The following is a 15,275-nucleotide window of genomic DNA, read 5'->3' as shown; positions in this document are numbered from 1 at the left end:
ACTGTCAGCGAAGAGATGGCGCTGAATGATATTAGTAGGCGAATAATCCCGAGTGGAGATTTTTAAAATAAGAAAGATCATAATACGAAGATAAAACTGGAATTCAAAAAGACAAATTCGGGCAAATATTCGTTTATAGGTTGGAATTAGGGAATAATTTTCCACGAGAGATGTTCGATTAACATCCGACTTCTTTGAAATTATTTAAGAAAAGTCTCCGTAAATAAGTGATAGGGAATCTTCCACCTTGGCGCCAGCCCTAAATGAAGATCAGTGGTGACCGATAAGAAATGTAGGTACTGACATATCTTCTTTTACCAGCCGGACACGACGTTGTTAGTAAAGACAACAAAGATTAAGATACAGGTTCAATATTATCTCTCTCTCCGTATACTATTGGAAATGTGGTAGGTACCAACTTCTTTCCACTAGAAAGAAACTACATGACTGGTTTTTAATTTATTTTTCTGCTAGATATTTAACATCACGCGGACACATACGGGTTTTCGTCGACGACGGAATGGGGTAACACAAGGATTGGAAAGCAAGTACCCGTGGCCTTAATTGATAAAAGCCCCTGAATGTGACTGGCGTGAAAATGGGATACCACGGGTAAACTACCTTCAACCCACCACCTCTCGAATGCAAGATTATAATTACACTATTCGTACCGCGTATTCAACTTGTTCGGTAAGCAAGGTCACTATACCATTACGCCACATGGATTTCTCCAACCAACCTCCACTTGCAATCTCTGCTTGCTGGTTACATACAGCTATTTAACACGTATACATTGTTCGAGAAACAAAGGAGTTAACACGTCGAAATTTATGAGGTTAAGACCCAAGGCCGACAGCACGTAAATCGCTGAGAAGCAAGAGCTATATACACAAACATGGTGATCTTGAGAAAATCAGGACTGGAAAACAATGCTTGATTAGGACACTGATATCCAACAGAAAAAGAGAGTAAGACAAGAATTCACCAAGAGGTCGATAGCCAAGATGCTATGCGAATTAAACATTAAGCATTGCAGCCATATGAATAGGCCTATATTTTAAAGGCTCATGAACTGGTATTATGCCATACTAATACTGTACGGTCTTCAAGCAACAATGGACAGTATTGGTTCAGATGTGAGCTAATAAGAGAAGCAAGTGGTTAGCAAGATAAAAATATAAATTTAGTATGCATGTTGATGCACAACTACCAAAATTTCATAAACATATGCAGCGAGTTGTATCCCTACTTGGAATTATGTGAATATTCATTAAAATTATGTAGAAACTGTCTGGAGAACTCATGCTCCATTATTTATTACATAAAAGCTGCAAATGATGAAAGCTTCAAATTAAAAAGCTATAACCGACGTTGTTGTTGTTAGGAAAATAAGATCAATATATGATACTTTCATAATTTGTTTTAGTGTATTAGGATAACAACATATACAAAGGAGAGGAAGAAAATATTTCTGTTCCCAAAAGTATTCAGCAGGAAAAAAAAAAAAAGATTGTTCCTTTTCTTATCATCACCATCATTATTTATCACTCTAATAGAGAGGAAGTCGAAGGCAACAAGGAAACTCTGCTGAGCCGAGTTTACTTGCTGTATGCATGTCGGTTTCCTTCACTTTCTTCGCCAGTAAATCCCACATACTCATCCATCCAGGTACTGGTCAAATGCGGTGTTGAAATGTCGTATGGCTTTTAGTGCCCAGGACGGGTTCGGCTCGCCAGGTGCAGGTCTTTCTATCTGACGCTCGTAGGCGACCTGCGCGTCATGATGAGGCCCCGTGCCATTGGAATTAACCAATTAAGATTAAAATCCCCGACCCGGCCGGGAATCGAACCCGAGACCCTCTGAACCGAAGGCCAGTACGCTGACCGTTCAGCCAACGAGTCGGACAATGCGGTGTTGGTGAACTTTGAAGATGAAAGAGAACGCAATGCTCCAACACATATAACTTCCTGTTATTAATGGTCTTGGAATTTGCTACAGTACAGTGGAAAATTATGAACTATCTCAAATACGTACAACCGTCGTAAGGATTTGTAAAAAGTAAGAGATCATATAATAAAACTAAAATTACATTCTGAAAAACTGAGCTCCTGCAGCACCTCCCTCGATAAATACTCGCCTGAATGGTTCGGCAGCTTCCTTAGTTTCAATTACGGTAGTTATGTTTCCGTGCCGTAAGTAAACAAATCACTCACAATATGCTATAAGTCGCAAAGATTTACGGGACAAGTCTGTTAAAATTCCGCCGCAATGACGTGTGGTGTTTGCTCACGACTTGATCCACACAAGGCAATGTCCTCAACAATATGGACTTGACAGGCTCCGCCGATAAACAGGTTGCTCCCGACTTCTTGATGCGGAAGGGAGACATCAGATGGCAACTTGGGCGTGCAGCCAAAATATTCTTCCATGGGCACGTAGCCAAGCGGAAACGTGGTCGAGCGGAAAAACGCTCAATAGTTTAGGTGAGAAGGTGTCACGTGCGACAGGAACTAAAGCGAAACGATATTATTTTACAATTCCTGAGAACATTTCCCATCCAGGTGAACCCGGAAGAGACTTGTAATCGACGGGAATAAATTTTCGGCAGTACACCAGTATTTTATTAGGACTGTGTGTTGGAGAAGGTTATTCCTGAATGGGAAAGGTTTACTCAACCACGTACATATCGAAGGATCAACTGTTCAACATATATCTACTAAGGGAACAAACACAAAAAGCTGGTCTCCAGATTTTCTCCCCCAAGAAAAGTGAGGGAAGACTGAAATCGGGGATGGATAGCTCGGGCGATAGAATGCTGGCCTTCTGAGCTCAAGTTGGCGGGTTCAATCCCGGCCGAGTCCGGTGGTATTTGAAGGAGTTCACATACACCATCCTCGTGTCAGTAGATTTACTGGCACATTAAAGAACTCCTGTGGGACAAAATTCTGGCAGCTCTGCCGCTTCGGAAACCGTACCAGTACTTAGAGGGACATAAAACCAAAAGTATTTATATCATTATTTATTATTATTATTATTATTATTACTATTATTATTATTATTATTATTATTATTATTATGGAAAGACTGAAAAAGTGAACACCTCGAGGTACTTCGGTGAGATTATCCAGATGAAAACTAGCGAAAAGGAAGCCAATGACAGCATGACAGCAGGTGAATGAAGATGGTTTCTGTCTTCCGTAGAACACACAGCCTGTACAAGAAGAAGGCAATCTCAAGGAAAGTTAAGCTCAGACATCACAACACAGTAACTGAAACAGACTGGCGTCTTTATGCAAGTGAGAGCCTCCGGTTGACTGGAAAGACTGGGCTTAGAGAAGCCGAGAAATTTGAGAGAAAAAATCCTTCCGAATATAATGGGCCCGAAGATGATAGCTGGATATAATACGTTAACAGGATGTGAAGAACTATATCCGGAAAACGAACGGTTGATGAGCCAATATGAAAACGGCGACTGAATTTCTATGTGCATCTACCTAGCCATTCAGAATGAATGAAGAGCGGCCGACAAAGTAGATATTCAAAATACTGCACAGTAGACCTACAGTTTTAGATAAGTGGTACAGAAGGTCAGAAAGGACTTCGGCAGGGATGGTCTCAGGCGGGAGAACATCTCATATCGAGCACGATACAGATTAGAGATCAACAACTTCAACGGCTTCCATGAAGAACTGAAATAGAACAGAGGATGGCCGGAGGAAAGAATACAGGCTGCCAGAACAAAGAATGGAGCGGTTCGAGGCTACAAGAAAGACTTCCAAAATATATAGGTTACTTAACGTGGTCTCCAATGGCTCCAAACGAATTTAATAATAATAATAATAATAATAATAATAATAATAATAATAATAATAATAACGTTATTTTTACGTCCCACTAACTGCTTTTACGGTTTCTTCGGAGGTGCCGGAATTTCGTTCTGCAGGAGTTACTTCACGTCCCGGTAAATCTACCGACATGAGCTGAAATATCTGACCCCCTTCAAATACCACCCTGAGCCGGAATCGAAACCACCAACTTGGGTCAGAAGGCTTGTACCGTCTGAGCCACTCAATCCGGCGCAAACACAAAAAAGACACGGAGGTGATGACTACAGATGATCCTAGTACCTAAAACATACTAACGAATGTTCTGTGCGATTTCGCATGAAGGAGAATGTCACACTTGGTAATAACATCAGGAAGCTATCAGCCCCCGTCCCTAACACGGAACACTATAAACTGCCTGGGAGACACTGCATAAATAACAATTATTAAATGTTCCAGGTTCATACTGTGAAACAGCAATGCAAAAATTAACCACGGTACTAAACACAAAACGGATGCTATACAACCAATCAAGTCGACCATATAGAGTAGGAACACATCATCTTCTTACCATGATAATTGGTACACGTCATCCATGTCAGCGACTGAAGAGAAGTGAAGTACTTGAAGATGTAATGAATACCAGTGAACACCTGCAAGATCTCCAAATCCTGTCATATAAAAAGAAAATCCAAGTCATCGTGTTGGTGTACACCGACGAGATGTCTTGGACTCCTGGAGTGAACGAACGAGAGGAGCTTAACGACACCACCGGGCTTCTTTTTGTCACCTACCCCATCTTAACAAATGGCAGAACTAGTATATATCAGTATTTAGCGGAAGACCTATTTTCTATAATAACTATTTCTATGAAAACCCGTAACTGACCTGCTACTATACGGAAAATATTAAACGTTTGAAAAATTTCTTAAAACGATTACGAAGGGTCACTGAACCAAAATCGTAATAAAAGCTTTCCTACAGTCCGAGTTACATAGACTTTTATAACACTTGTTTCCTTCAAAAATAACTTAGTTAAAGGAAATTATACCGTAAATCATATTCGAAATATAAGAATATCTTAATTCTGGTCTAGTGAACTCATAAGAAATGACGAGAAAACAGCTTTGCAAATGCGAAAGTTCTAGGAAGAAGAAACTAGTTGAAACCCTCGTTCTTCCAATATTCGATTATTGTGACGTAGTTTACAAAGACGCGAAAACCGAGCTTCGAGATAAACTACAACATGCACAGAATGCCTGTGTAAGATTTATATGCAATCTGAAGTTTTCAGATCAAGTTACCCAATCGACCTCGGATGGCTACGCCTTGAAGACAGACGCAAGCTGCATACCCTGACTTCACTGCACCGAATCCTTACCTTACAATCCCCATCTTACCCGTATGAACGATTTCATAGCCTTTCTGAACACCATGATAAAAACACCAGAGCGCTGAGCTCGACATTGCTCGCTATTCCTAGGCATAAATCCTCAACCTACAACAATTCCTTCACTGTTGTGGCCAGCCGTGAATGGAACAGGAGGTCAGAGGGATATCAAACCACGGAAGATTTAAAAGTATGTGCTCAAAATATCTCTATGAAACGAGCTCGTTGTGCGACAATTTCTTCGTCTTCTTCTTCTTCTTCTCATCCTGGCCTTTCTTCTTCTTCTTCTTCACCTCCTTCTTCTATCATTCATCAACAGTGTTAGAGAGTACTCAGCTGTAGTTCCCTGAATAGTTAACCTTAGCCCGATCCCCATTTTGCGATGTTTTTCGCCGACAATAAAAACACGAAAACTGTAACATTCGTTAGTGTGATAATATTTCTGGAATTGGACAAATTAATTGTAAATATTAGTAGGTTTGTCCATATTATTATTATTATTATTATTATTATTATTATTGCAATTCGGTGTATGTTAATTTTTTCGCAGGTATTATATTACTATACTTAAGAAATGAAATGTTAATTTATATTGTGTTTTACAATATATATTTTATGTTCAGTAGGATAGCACAGTAGCATAGTAATTTGTTTGTCTTTTTTTTTAAATTCAGTATTCAAATATTTTTATTTTATGTTATTTATGTATTTCACTGGTTAAGCGTAAGACAGAGATGTGTGTCCCTAACTTTGCCAGTTAAAATAAACAATATCTATCTATCTATCTATCTATCTATCTATCTATCTATCTATCTATCCATCCTTTTCTAGTGCCTTCTCCATTACTGGAGGTTGGCCACAATCACAGCGAAGTCGGCTGGCCTTTTCAGTCTGCTCGAATCTAGTCCCGTTCAGTCCCGTAAGTTTTTACCCTGTATGATCCATTTTAGGAGGTTGTATTTATTATTTTTCATAATATGCCCAAGGTATACTGTCTTTCTTTTCTTGGCTGTATACACCAGCATTCGCTTCTTCGGCATGCGCCTGAATACGACAGGATTGGAAACGTAGTCGGTCCACGAGATCCGCAACATCCTTCGGAAAACCCATATCCGGAAGGCACCTGTTCTAATGGTGTTACATTTTAGATTCCATGTTTCAGATCCGTACAGAAGCGCTGAATACACATACTATTTAACGAAGCTGTGTCTAGTCTCCAGGTCAAGACTTCTGTCACGTAGCATATTCCTTATTTTCACAAAGCTAGCACGAGCCATTTATTTTCGTACAAGGATCTCTAAATCCGGGTCCAAATCCTCAGTAATTCAGCTGCCTAGGTATTTAAACTCACGTACTTGTTCAGCCCATAAATGTTCATAAAATTGTGCGTGTTAGGAGCTCTAGTAATACCACTTCAGTACTTAAATTTAAGACCGCTTGTAGAGACTACCTGCTGAATGCAGCTGACTAATTTGTATGACTGGATGAGTGAATGACTGAGCATAAAAGTGTAATATACTATTGTGTAGACTATTTATATTATTATGTATTTTAAGCTCTGCTCCCATTGGTGTATTACTACAATGGATAGGCCTAAGTGTAAGAGAGGGCCAAGAGCCACCTACAAAGGCATAAAAAATAATATGGCGATCACCTTTGTCTTGTCAGTGTTAATTTTGTGTCGAAGTTTATCCCCTTTTTCAACGTTTCTGTCTACCAGACGCTGTAGACGTTCAGGACTGTCAGCCAAGATGACAGTGACATCTGCGTAACTCAGGTTGTTGATCAACCTACCGTTAATTTTCACTCCAACTTCCGCTTTCCTGAAGAGCAGTTCGGAAGTTCTACTCAGAGTACAGATAAATTGAAGAGCAGAGGATATGATATGCATCCTTGCCGCTCTTCATGTTTTAACAGGGTAGCACGAGTCTCGGAGTCCTCAATCCACATGGTAGCTTCTTGATGTTCATACCACGTTTCATTAATGTAAGATATTCTCTATCTAGTCCTATTGCATCTAGATTTTACATGAGTTCGGAATGTTCGAACGCTTGGACTTAATCAATGAAACAGATATATACGTCTCTAGACTGGTCTCTAGACTGGTCTCTACAATTTTGTAAAAGTGTCATCAAGCAGAACATGGCCTTGCCCTTACGGAAACCAAATAGTTCGTCACCTATGTCCAGGGGCGTAACGTTAGGGCTTGAGGGCCTGCAATGCAGGCGGGCCAGGGACTTCAGGCGCCACGCAGACTCCTCGCGAAAAAATAAAAATATCTAGCCTAATGTCACTCTGTACGGAAATAATCAGGACGATTTTGTAGAATCAGTCGAAATACTTTGGTTTTTTTTTTTTTTTTTTTTTTTTACAGTTTGTAAGTAGAGGAACTGCCACTTGATTGCATCTAGCAGCAGTTAATTGTGTCGAATGTAACACAGCACAGCTGTAAACAAATGCTTGCCCTCGCCGTCTCTCGGAACACCGGAAGACCCGCACCAAATTATTTTAAAATACTGTAATTACAAAAATGAAAATTGATGCCAAAATATAATATTTTACTTAGAAAATGATACTTTCTTGCTGTGTAGCGCACCTGAGATCGTATTATCCACAAATTTTGCACAACATTTAACTTTTGTCACACATTTATTCGACAACAATGTGTAACGCCAATAAGAAGTTTGCGTAGTAATAATCAATGAAGTCGGTTTCGAACGAGTTCTCTTTGCGAGAAGTGAATAATAGGCTTATTAGTTATACGGTTTGATATTTTTCAAACTTTATTTGAATAGTTTTTGATTTAATTTTGTTTGTATATTTTTCTGTGTTGTAATCGAATACATTATAACCGAGACCGGTATCAGTTGCAGAGTATAGTTCTGTAGTTACTGAAAACTGAAACAAATTAAAGTTAAGCACGAACAACTAAGTGGTGCATGGTTGGCAGTTAAGCAGCTTAGCCGTTAACCCTGACAGTAACACGTCTATAAATATCGCTTCAGTTACACCACACGTCTCGAAGACGTGCCACTCAATGCTTATTATTTAAAGTTACATTAAAGTTACCAGACGGAATGAACAAGGAATAGAGGTGGTGGAGGAGATAACTGTCCCCTACTTATGAGGACTAGATTGCATTCATTCGCACAACACGTCAGAAAATCGTATGGTGTAATTGTCAGGCTTAAAGCAGGCGGGCAGTCAAATCGTATGGTGTAATTGTCAGGCTTAAAGCAGGCGGGCAGTCAAACAATCTATTAAATATTTAATAATAATCTTACAATAACTCATAATCCCTTTGTTCATATAACTTGACAATACATTGCATTACTTCTAACTGTTGTAATTAAATTTATATTTATTCGTAGGTTTTACATTTTATTTGAGAGGGCCCACTTTTTTTTTTTTTGGGCAGGCGGGCCCGTATCACATTTGTTACGCCCCTGCCTATGTTCAGTTCGTACTTCATAGATACAGGGATTTTAACATTTACGAAATAGGATATTCCAACTCCTCTGAAGAATAGCAAATCAGTGGAGAGATCGTAAGACAAGAGCACCAATGACTACTACTAGTAAATGTTTTCATTCCTCCCCTGAAGGGCGAGGCGGGCCTCCTAGACGGCGACGCCGCCTCTCAAGCCAGGAGATTTGTATCGGAGAAGGAGATATGCGGAGAAGGTGACAGGGTTGGCGGCCGTAGCCTACGCTAGGAACTGTCCCGGCATTCGCCTTAGTGCAGGAGAATGGAAAACCACAGAAAACCATTCTCAGGACAGCCGACGGTGGGGACCAGCCCCTCTTCGTCTCCCGAATACGGAGGCGTAGAGCCACGGCCACCCCTCCTCTGCTCGGTTGGCCGGTCGGAGTACAGAGCTGTCAGACCACGAACCGCCCGTGGCCACTTGTGGACCGAAACTCACTCTGCATCCGCCGACGGCACCAAGAGATGGTAAGAGGATGAATAACCGGTCTGTACGATGTACTAGGGCACTTACAATGAAAATATGAATGAATCATACTCCTAAATTTAAAAAAATCGAAACTCCTTATTACTTAAAACACGAGTAAAAATTCCACTATGTGAGCAACAAAGTTCATTTACGTAACCTAAAAATCATAATTCAATTCTCTGTGTGCAATGCTGCCTCCTCCTCTTTTTCTGTTTCTCTTGCTCAAATATAGGTATATTATCCACTCTTAACGAGGTGTGCAGTGTCATGCAATAATTGTTTTGGCTTCATCGCACTGAGCTATTCTGGCTAATGGCATTGCATGCGAGCGTGAAGTAAGACTTAATATTTATTTTCGATAAAATGAAACAGATAAGAGCATGTTGAGAAGAGGGAATTTTACTACTCCAAATATCATTTTTCAATTTTGGTAAGCTCTTCATCTAACATACAAGCAAATTTGTATACGCTTTTGTTGAAGATGTATCGTCTGCGGAGGGGTAGGCCTACACGAATTGCTGATACAACTTGGGCATGTTACTGGACGATGTTATGATGAGGGTACCGGACACTCAACTACTTGAACTGCATTGAAGAGCAATTGAGTCTCTGACAAAAATGAGGTCGGAATTGCCTCCTCGCTGCCATCTGCTACTGTCATCACCCTTACGAAAATAATATATTTAAAAAACGAAATAAATCTTCGTAGCTTGTTCCTGCTCTAATGAAGGGAAAGAGATGAATCGAGTATTAAGAATAAAACCTTAAAGGAGTGAACCTGGAAAAAGATGACAAGGCAAAACAAGTATAGCAAGACGTTTACTTTGTTTAATGCAGCAGGGACAATATTGTTCGAAAATAAAACTACCTTTGCTACAATTAACATACTTCCACTTTGTCTCCTATTATACTATTGTTAAAGATACAATGTGGGAGCTCAAATATCGAAGGCATCAGGTCATCTGCTGAGGAATCAATTAGACGAGTTCTGACACCGCAAAGTATCGGCGTATCGGGATATGAAAACCAGCGAAATGGAAGACTCCACAGGCCTCACAAACCTAATGAGTCAGGTCGTAAAAGGGTGATCGAACAGGAAAGATGAAATTATATGAAGTCTGAATGAGTAGGAGCAACGGGAGCAACGCGAGACTCAGCTCGGTCATTGTCAATAAGCATATCTAACAACATGTTAACTAATAATGCTAGTTGTTTTACGTCGCACCGACACAGATAGGTCTTACGGCGACGATGGGACAGGAAAGGGCTAGGAGTGGGAAGGAAGCGGCCGTGGCCTTAATTAAGGTACAGCCCCAGCATTTGCCTGGTGTGAAAATGGGAAACCACGGAAAACCATTTTCAGGGCTGCCGACAGTGGGATTCGAACCTACTATCTCCCAAATACTGGATACTGGCCGCACTTAAGCGACTGCAGCTATCGAGCTCGGTAACATGTTAACTACTGGGTAGTGGAGTACTCTATTATGACTCTTAGAACGGACATATAATCACAGTTAAAATAAATATCCACTGACGAATAATATTATTTCCTTCACGTGTTCAATGACATTTCCATGTTCACAAAACTCGATGCTCACAAAGGTACGTTCCATGGAATACACTGTACTTCACATCGTTGAGACAAATTATACAAACAAAATTTAACGATGTTACTTTCCTCGCGCAATTCCTTTAAATACCTCGGAAAAATAGCCTCAAGTTTTCAAACGTACTGAATTCTTTCAGAGGAATTAACTGGTATTGCGCCAGCAAAAAATAATTAAAGGTTATTTCTGCATCGGAAAGCCACCTTATTATATGAAATAAAAAAATAATACTTTTCTAAACCACGAGGTTTAACGGAATGAATTTACAGATTGGTTGCTTACTTCTGAACAAGTATCATGTCCCAAGTATTTTGTCCTCTATAGAACCTGTTATTTCAGCAGCCGTGCATCCAGTAACATAATCTGATGTTTTTTTTCTCTCTTTATGTTACAGATCTTACTGTCACACTTCGATGCATTCAAGTTTCCATCGTCTGAGGTTGTACAATTCCGCGCCCTGGTAACACCTTGCATGCCCACTTGCGAACCTGTGCAGTGCGACCAAGAGGATAACTCAGGAGAATTCCGCTCTGTCCAGTCGTTCGGCCGGCGTCGTCGCCGTGCCACCAGCCCAGCAAATGGAGGCAACAATGTTAGGGAAGATATGTTGTTGGTTCAGAGCATTCGCATAACAGATAAATTCGGTTTCGACGCTGCAGGTGCTCGCAAAGCCAATTCGTCCTTGGGAGATGGAGATAACAGTGCAGTTTATATTAGTGATAGCCCTGCTGGAGGTTTCTGCATGAATGCAGCGGGTATGATTGTGGCAGGCACAGTGTTCCTGGCAGCTCAGTTGGCGATCATCGCAATCTGGACCTTCGTCTGGCAACGAAGGCGGCAGCTCATGAAGCATCATCAAGATGCGATGTCCGTCAGTGTAAGTGTTCCGGCGCTCAACGTTACACGCACTGACAGCTTGTGTAAGCTGTACGATACAGGCTATGCACGTCGCTTTTAAACTGGATTGAAAAACTATAAACCTATATCAAGAAAAGAAAGGGCTACGATATTGCACTGTGTAGAAATATCCAGTTATTTTATTAAAACGGTCTCATCTGTTATGGTTAAGTATAAAAAAGATGGTGAATAAGAAGATTTATTCAGATAAGGTCATTAAGAACTAATGAGTAATCGAAGGTAACTGGTGTCCTAGGAAGTGAAACTGTATTAATGAATTGTTCGTCAGCACAAAACTGCAAGAACAATACTGTAATGGCAGAATTATGTACAATAATATATAAAGACTAATAGTGGTTACAACGTAAAAGGTTGAAACTTACAATTCTTTATGTATAATGCAAACATGTACAGAATGTACAAACCGGTCAACTTTAAGTGTGAACACTTTTGAGGGGATGGATGATTCAACATATTAGTTTTTACATGATTCGTGCTCCGAAAGATTCTAAATTTACTCTTAATAGATTAACGATAGGCTATATGTTCATTAATGGCGGACAGACTCGTGAAGAAAAGATGAGAGCCGTAAGGACCAAAAATGTAGCAGAAAATTGGCATCAATCTAACCAGTGCAATTTTTCAAAGCCCTACTTTTGAACTGCATAACTGCATTTCAGTGAAATGCACTTTTATAATTAGAAACAAAGTAAGTAGGAAATAATACACTACTTTGTTTTTTTAGTGCTGCAAGCTGAACGGAATAAATTTCAATTTTACTTTGTAAAATATTAGTACCAGTTAGCAGATGCAACTCAAAGTCTGGAATCATACAGCCATGGTCAAGTTTCTCGTTGCTTTACATTTTCAGTAAACATGTCAAGTAAGACTGTTATACGCTGATGCAAAATGGACAATGGGTATACATCAACTCAAGCCTGTGCTAACATTATAATATGATTGTAATACAATATTCCAAATGAAGGAATAAGTTTTAGACCACATAAGGGTGCCTGTTAGTATGGCTTCTGATTCCGAACTTCGGCAGCAATAGTATACGATGTGAAACGTCGCCTATACTCTAATGTATGGCCAGCATTCATGTCTTATTCAGTTACTTCAAAACACACAAATTACAACGAAACCAAGTGCGTTTTGCACTGTCTGTATATAGACATCGAAGCAAATCAACAATTCTCTGCAAACCTTTTCATGGCGTTTTTGGGGTAAGGTGATGGCTGGTGGTGAGTAAAACCATGAGGTGCTAACGCTATACTTTATGCGCTATGTAGTGTTTTATGTCACAAGGACCAACAAGCTATAGTGAACGCAGTCATGCTAGGTTCTAATAGGATATACTGCTGCCACTTCTTAAATTAAACATTTCGTCTCAAACAACTCAGTATTCCAGACGCATTAACTGGAACGAGCAGAGTAGAGATACGGAAATCACAAGTAGGTGGTATAAAATGACGTGGTATTGTTTTCATCAGTGCCGGAATTACTCTAATAGTTTGATTATTTAGTTCATTCCCAGTTTTAAAAATGCATTCAAATTTGACACTACACAAGAAATGAATAAAACGTTAATAAACAAGACGATAGTATTATACATTTTATCATAAATATGTCACTTAGTAAAACAACTATTTGAGTTCAGAATTTCTTTACATGATAAATTCAAGAGAACATTTCCGGTGAGAGAAATTAGAACACCACCAGAAGAAAGAATCCATTGCACCAATGTTCTAAACTATGTGAAGTGTATTTATGTCACTTACTGTAAATTATCTTTGGGGCAGTATGACTAACTATAGTGAGGATTCCTGACAGGAGATTTATGCACAAAGCAGTATAATAAGGTTAATAGTTCTAGAAAACAGCAAAAAGTTGGACATAGTCCATTCTTACGCATTTATTATTATTATTATTATTATTATTATTATTATTATTATTATTATTATTATCATCATCATCATTATTCACAAGTAGATTGTCTTGTGAACGCTATGAACACATTAAGGTTTATACAGCTAAGAAGTCGTTAGTTGTAGGTTTTGGTAAATGATGGAAAGATAGAAGAAAGGTAAGAACACCGTGAAGGGGATTTGAACCACCGATATATTTGCTTTCGTGAAGGATGTTGTAATTATTTTTACTATAGCTCCTTTCTATATCCTTATTGCCAGCATAAGTATTTATGTGCTACATGCAAAACCTAAAAAAAAAAAAACTAATAGCTGAGTAAACCTTTATGATCAGCATATATTTCTTTATTGTGTGTAAATAAATACGGTAGCGATATCACAGACTAGTGAATACTTTTGTTAAAAAGAGAATTTACTACAGTTAATGCCCAGTGTTAATTTATTTCGAATGAGACGCGCTATTACTAGTACAGGATAATTACGAACACAATCATACAGGGTTGTACGCTATGATCGGTTCGTAGCCTGTAACACAGTGTAACGTTAACGGAGTCGAGGATGACCATTATTTATTTTGTCTTTGTGTGCTTGTGTTGTCATTATGTATGTCTGATCATTATTTAAAACAATAATCTGGATGTCCGTGTATGATTTAATGTTTATGTTGTTCGCTTGTCCTCGCCTCCGATGGTGGATGCCATGAGATCAAACTTGAAATGAGAATTGTGACTAGCATTGTTGGTGATAGTCAATCTGTTGTGGTACAGATTCTCAAGCTGATTCTGCCATACTGACCTCATTTCAAGCTTTATAAGCATCTTGCCATACCCCTCCACCAAGCTTTAGTTCAGCTTAGCTAGCTTAACAATATTTACTAGAGTATCCAATTCTGTAAATGTGCTTTATATAAATGTGTTTGGTCATTGTAAATATGTTTATGGCTGAAACAATAAATAAGACTCATCTTTTTTTCTTAAAGAAATGTGTTGTCACTTATTCCTTTTATCATATTTGTAATGAAAATATTTTACAATCCATACTGAGACTAGGAAACATCACCGTCCGCTGAAGCACGACTCCTACCGTCATCCAAAGTAAAATTTTTCTTCTTTTTTTTCTTTTTGCGGTTTTTACACACTTTACTGGATCTGTTTCCGGCTCCATGACTAAATGGTTAGCGTGCTGCCCTTTGATCACAGGGATCCCGGGTTCGATTCTCGGCAGGGTCGGAAATTTGAACCATAATTGGTTAATTTCGCTGGCACGGGGACTGGGTGTATGTGTCGTCTTCATCATTATTTCATCCGCATCATGACACGCGGTTCGCCTACGGACGTCAAATCGATAGACCTGAATCTGGCGAGCCGAACTTGTACTTAGACACTCCCGGCACTAAAAGCCATACGCCATTTCATTGGATCTGTTTTTCTTTTCTATTTTTTTTTTTGCTATTTGTTTTACGTCGCCCCGACACAGATAGGTCTTATGGCGACGGTGGGATAGGAAAGGCCTAGGAATGGGAAGAAAGTGGCCGAGGTCTTAATTAAGGTACAGTCTGGTGTGAAAATGGGAAACCACGGAAAACCATCTTCAGGGCTGCCGACAGTGCCAGTGAACACGACTGAACCATATTTCCACGTTAGCAATGCTCGATAAGCAACGGAAGTCTAAATT

General features: G+C 39.4%; 1 protein-coding gene across 2 annotated transcripts in view; it reads left to right on the top strand.

Annotated features, from left to right (window-relative positions):
- LOC136878933 (uncharacterized) overlaps positions 1-14,550 on the top strand; it is a 241,985-nt gene extending 227,435 nt beyond the window's left edge. For both annotated transcript variants that reach the window (XM_067152562.2, XM_068229018.1), the window contains exon 6: positions 11,171-14,550. In XM_067152562.2, the coding sequence (XP_067008663.2) occupies positions 11,171-11,734 (564 nt within the window). In that variant the 3' untranslated portion in view covers positions 11,735-14,550. The remainder of the gene's footprint in view (positions 1-11,170) is intronic.
- Positions 14,551-15,275: the final 725 nt, after the last annotated feature.

This window comes from Anabrus simplex, chromosome 1, assembly GCF_040414725.1.
Source record: "Anabrus simplex isolate iqAnaSimp1 chromosome 1, ASM4041472v1, whole genome shotgun sequence".
Taxonomy (NCBI): domain Eukaryota; kingdom Metazoa; phylum Arthropoda; class Insecta; order Orthoptera; family Tettigoniidae; genus Anabrus; species Anabrus simplex.
This window is presented reverse-complemented; position numbering and strand designations above follow the sequence as displayed.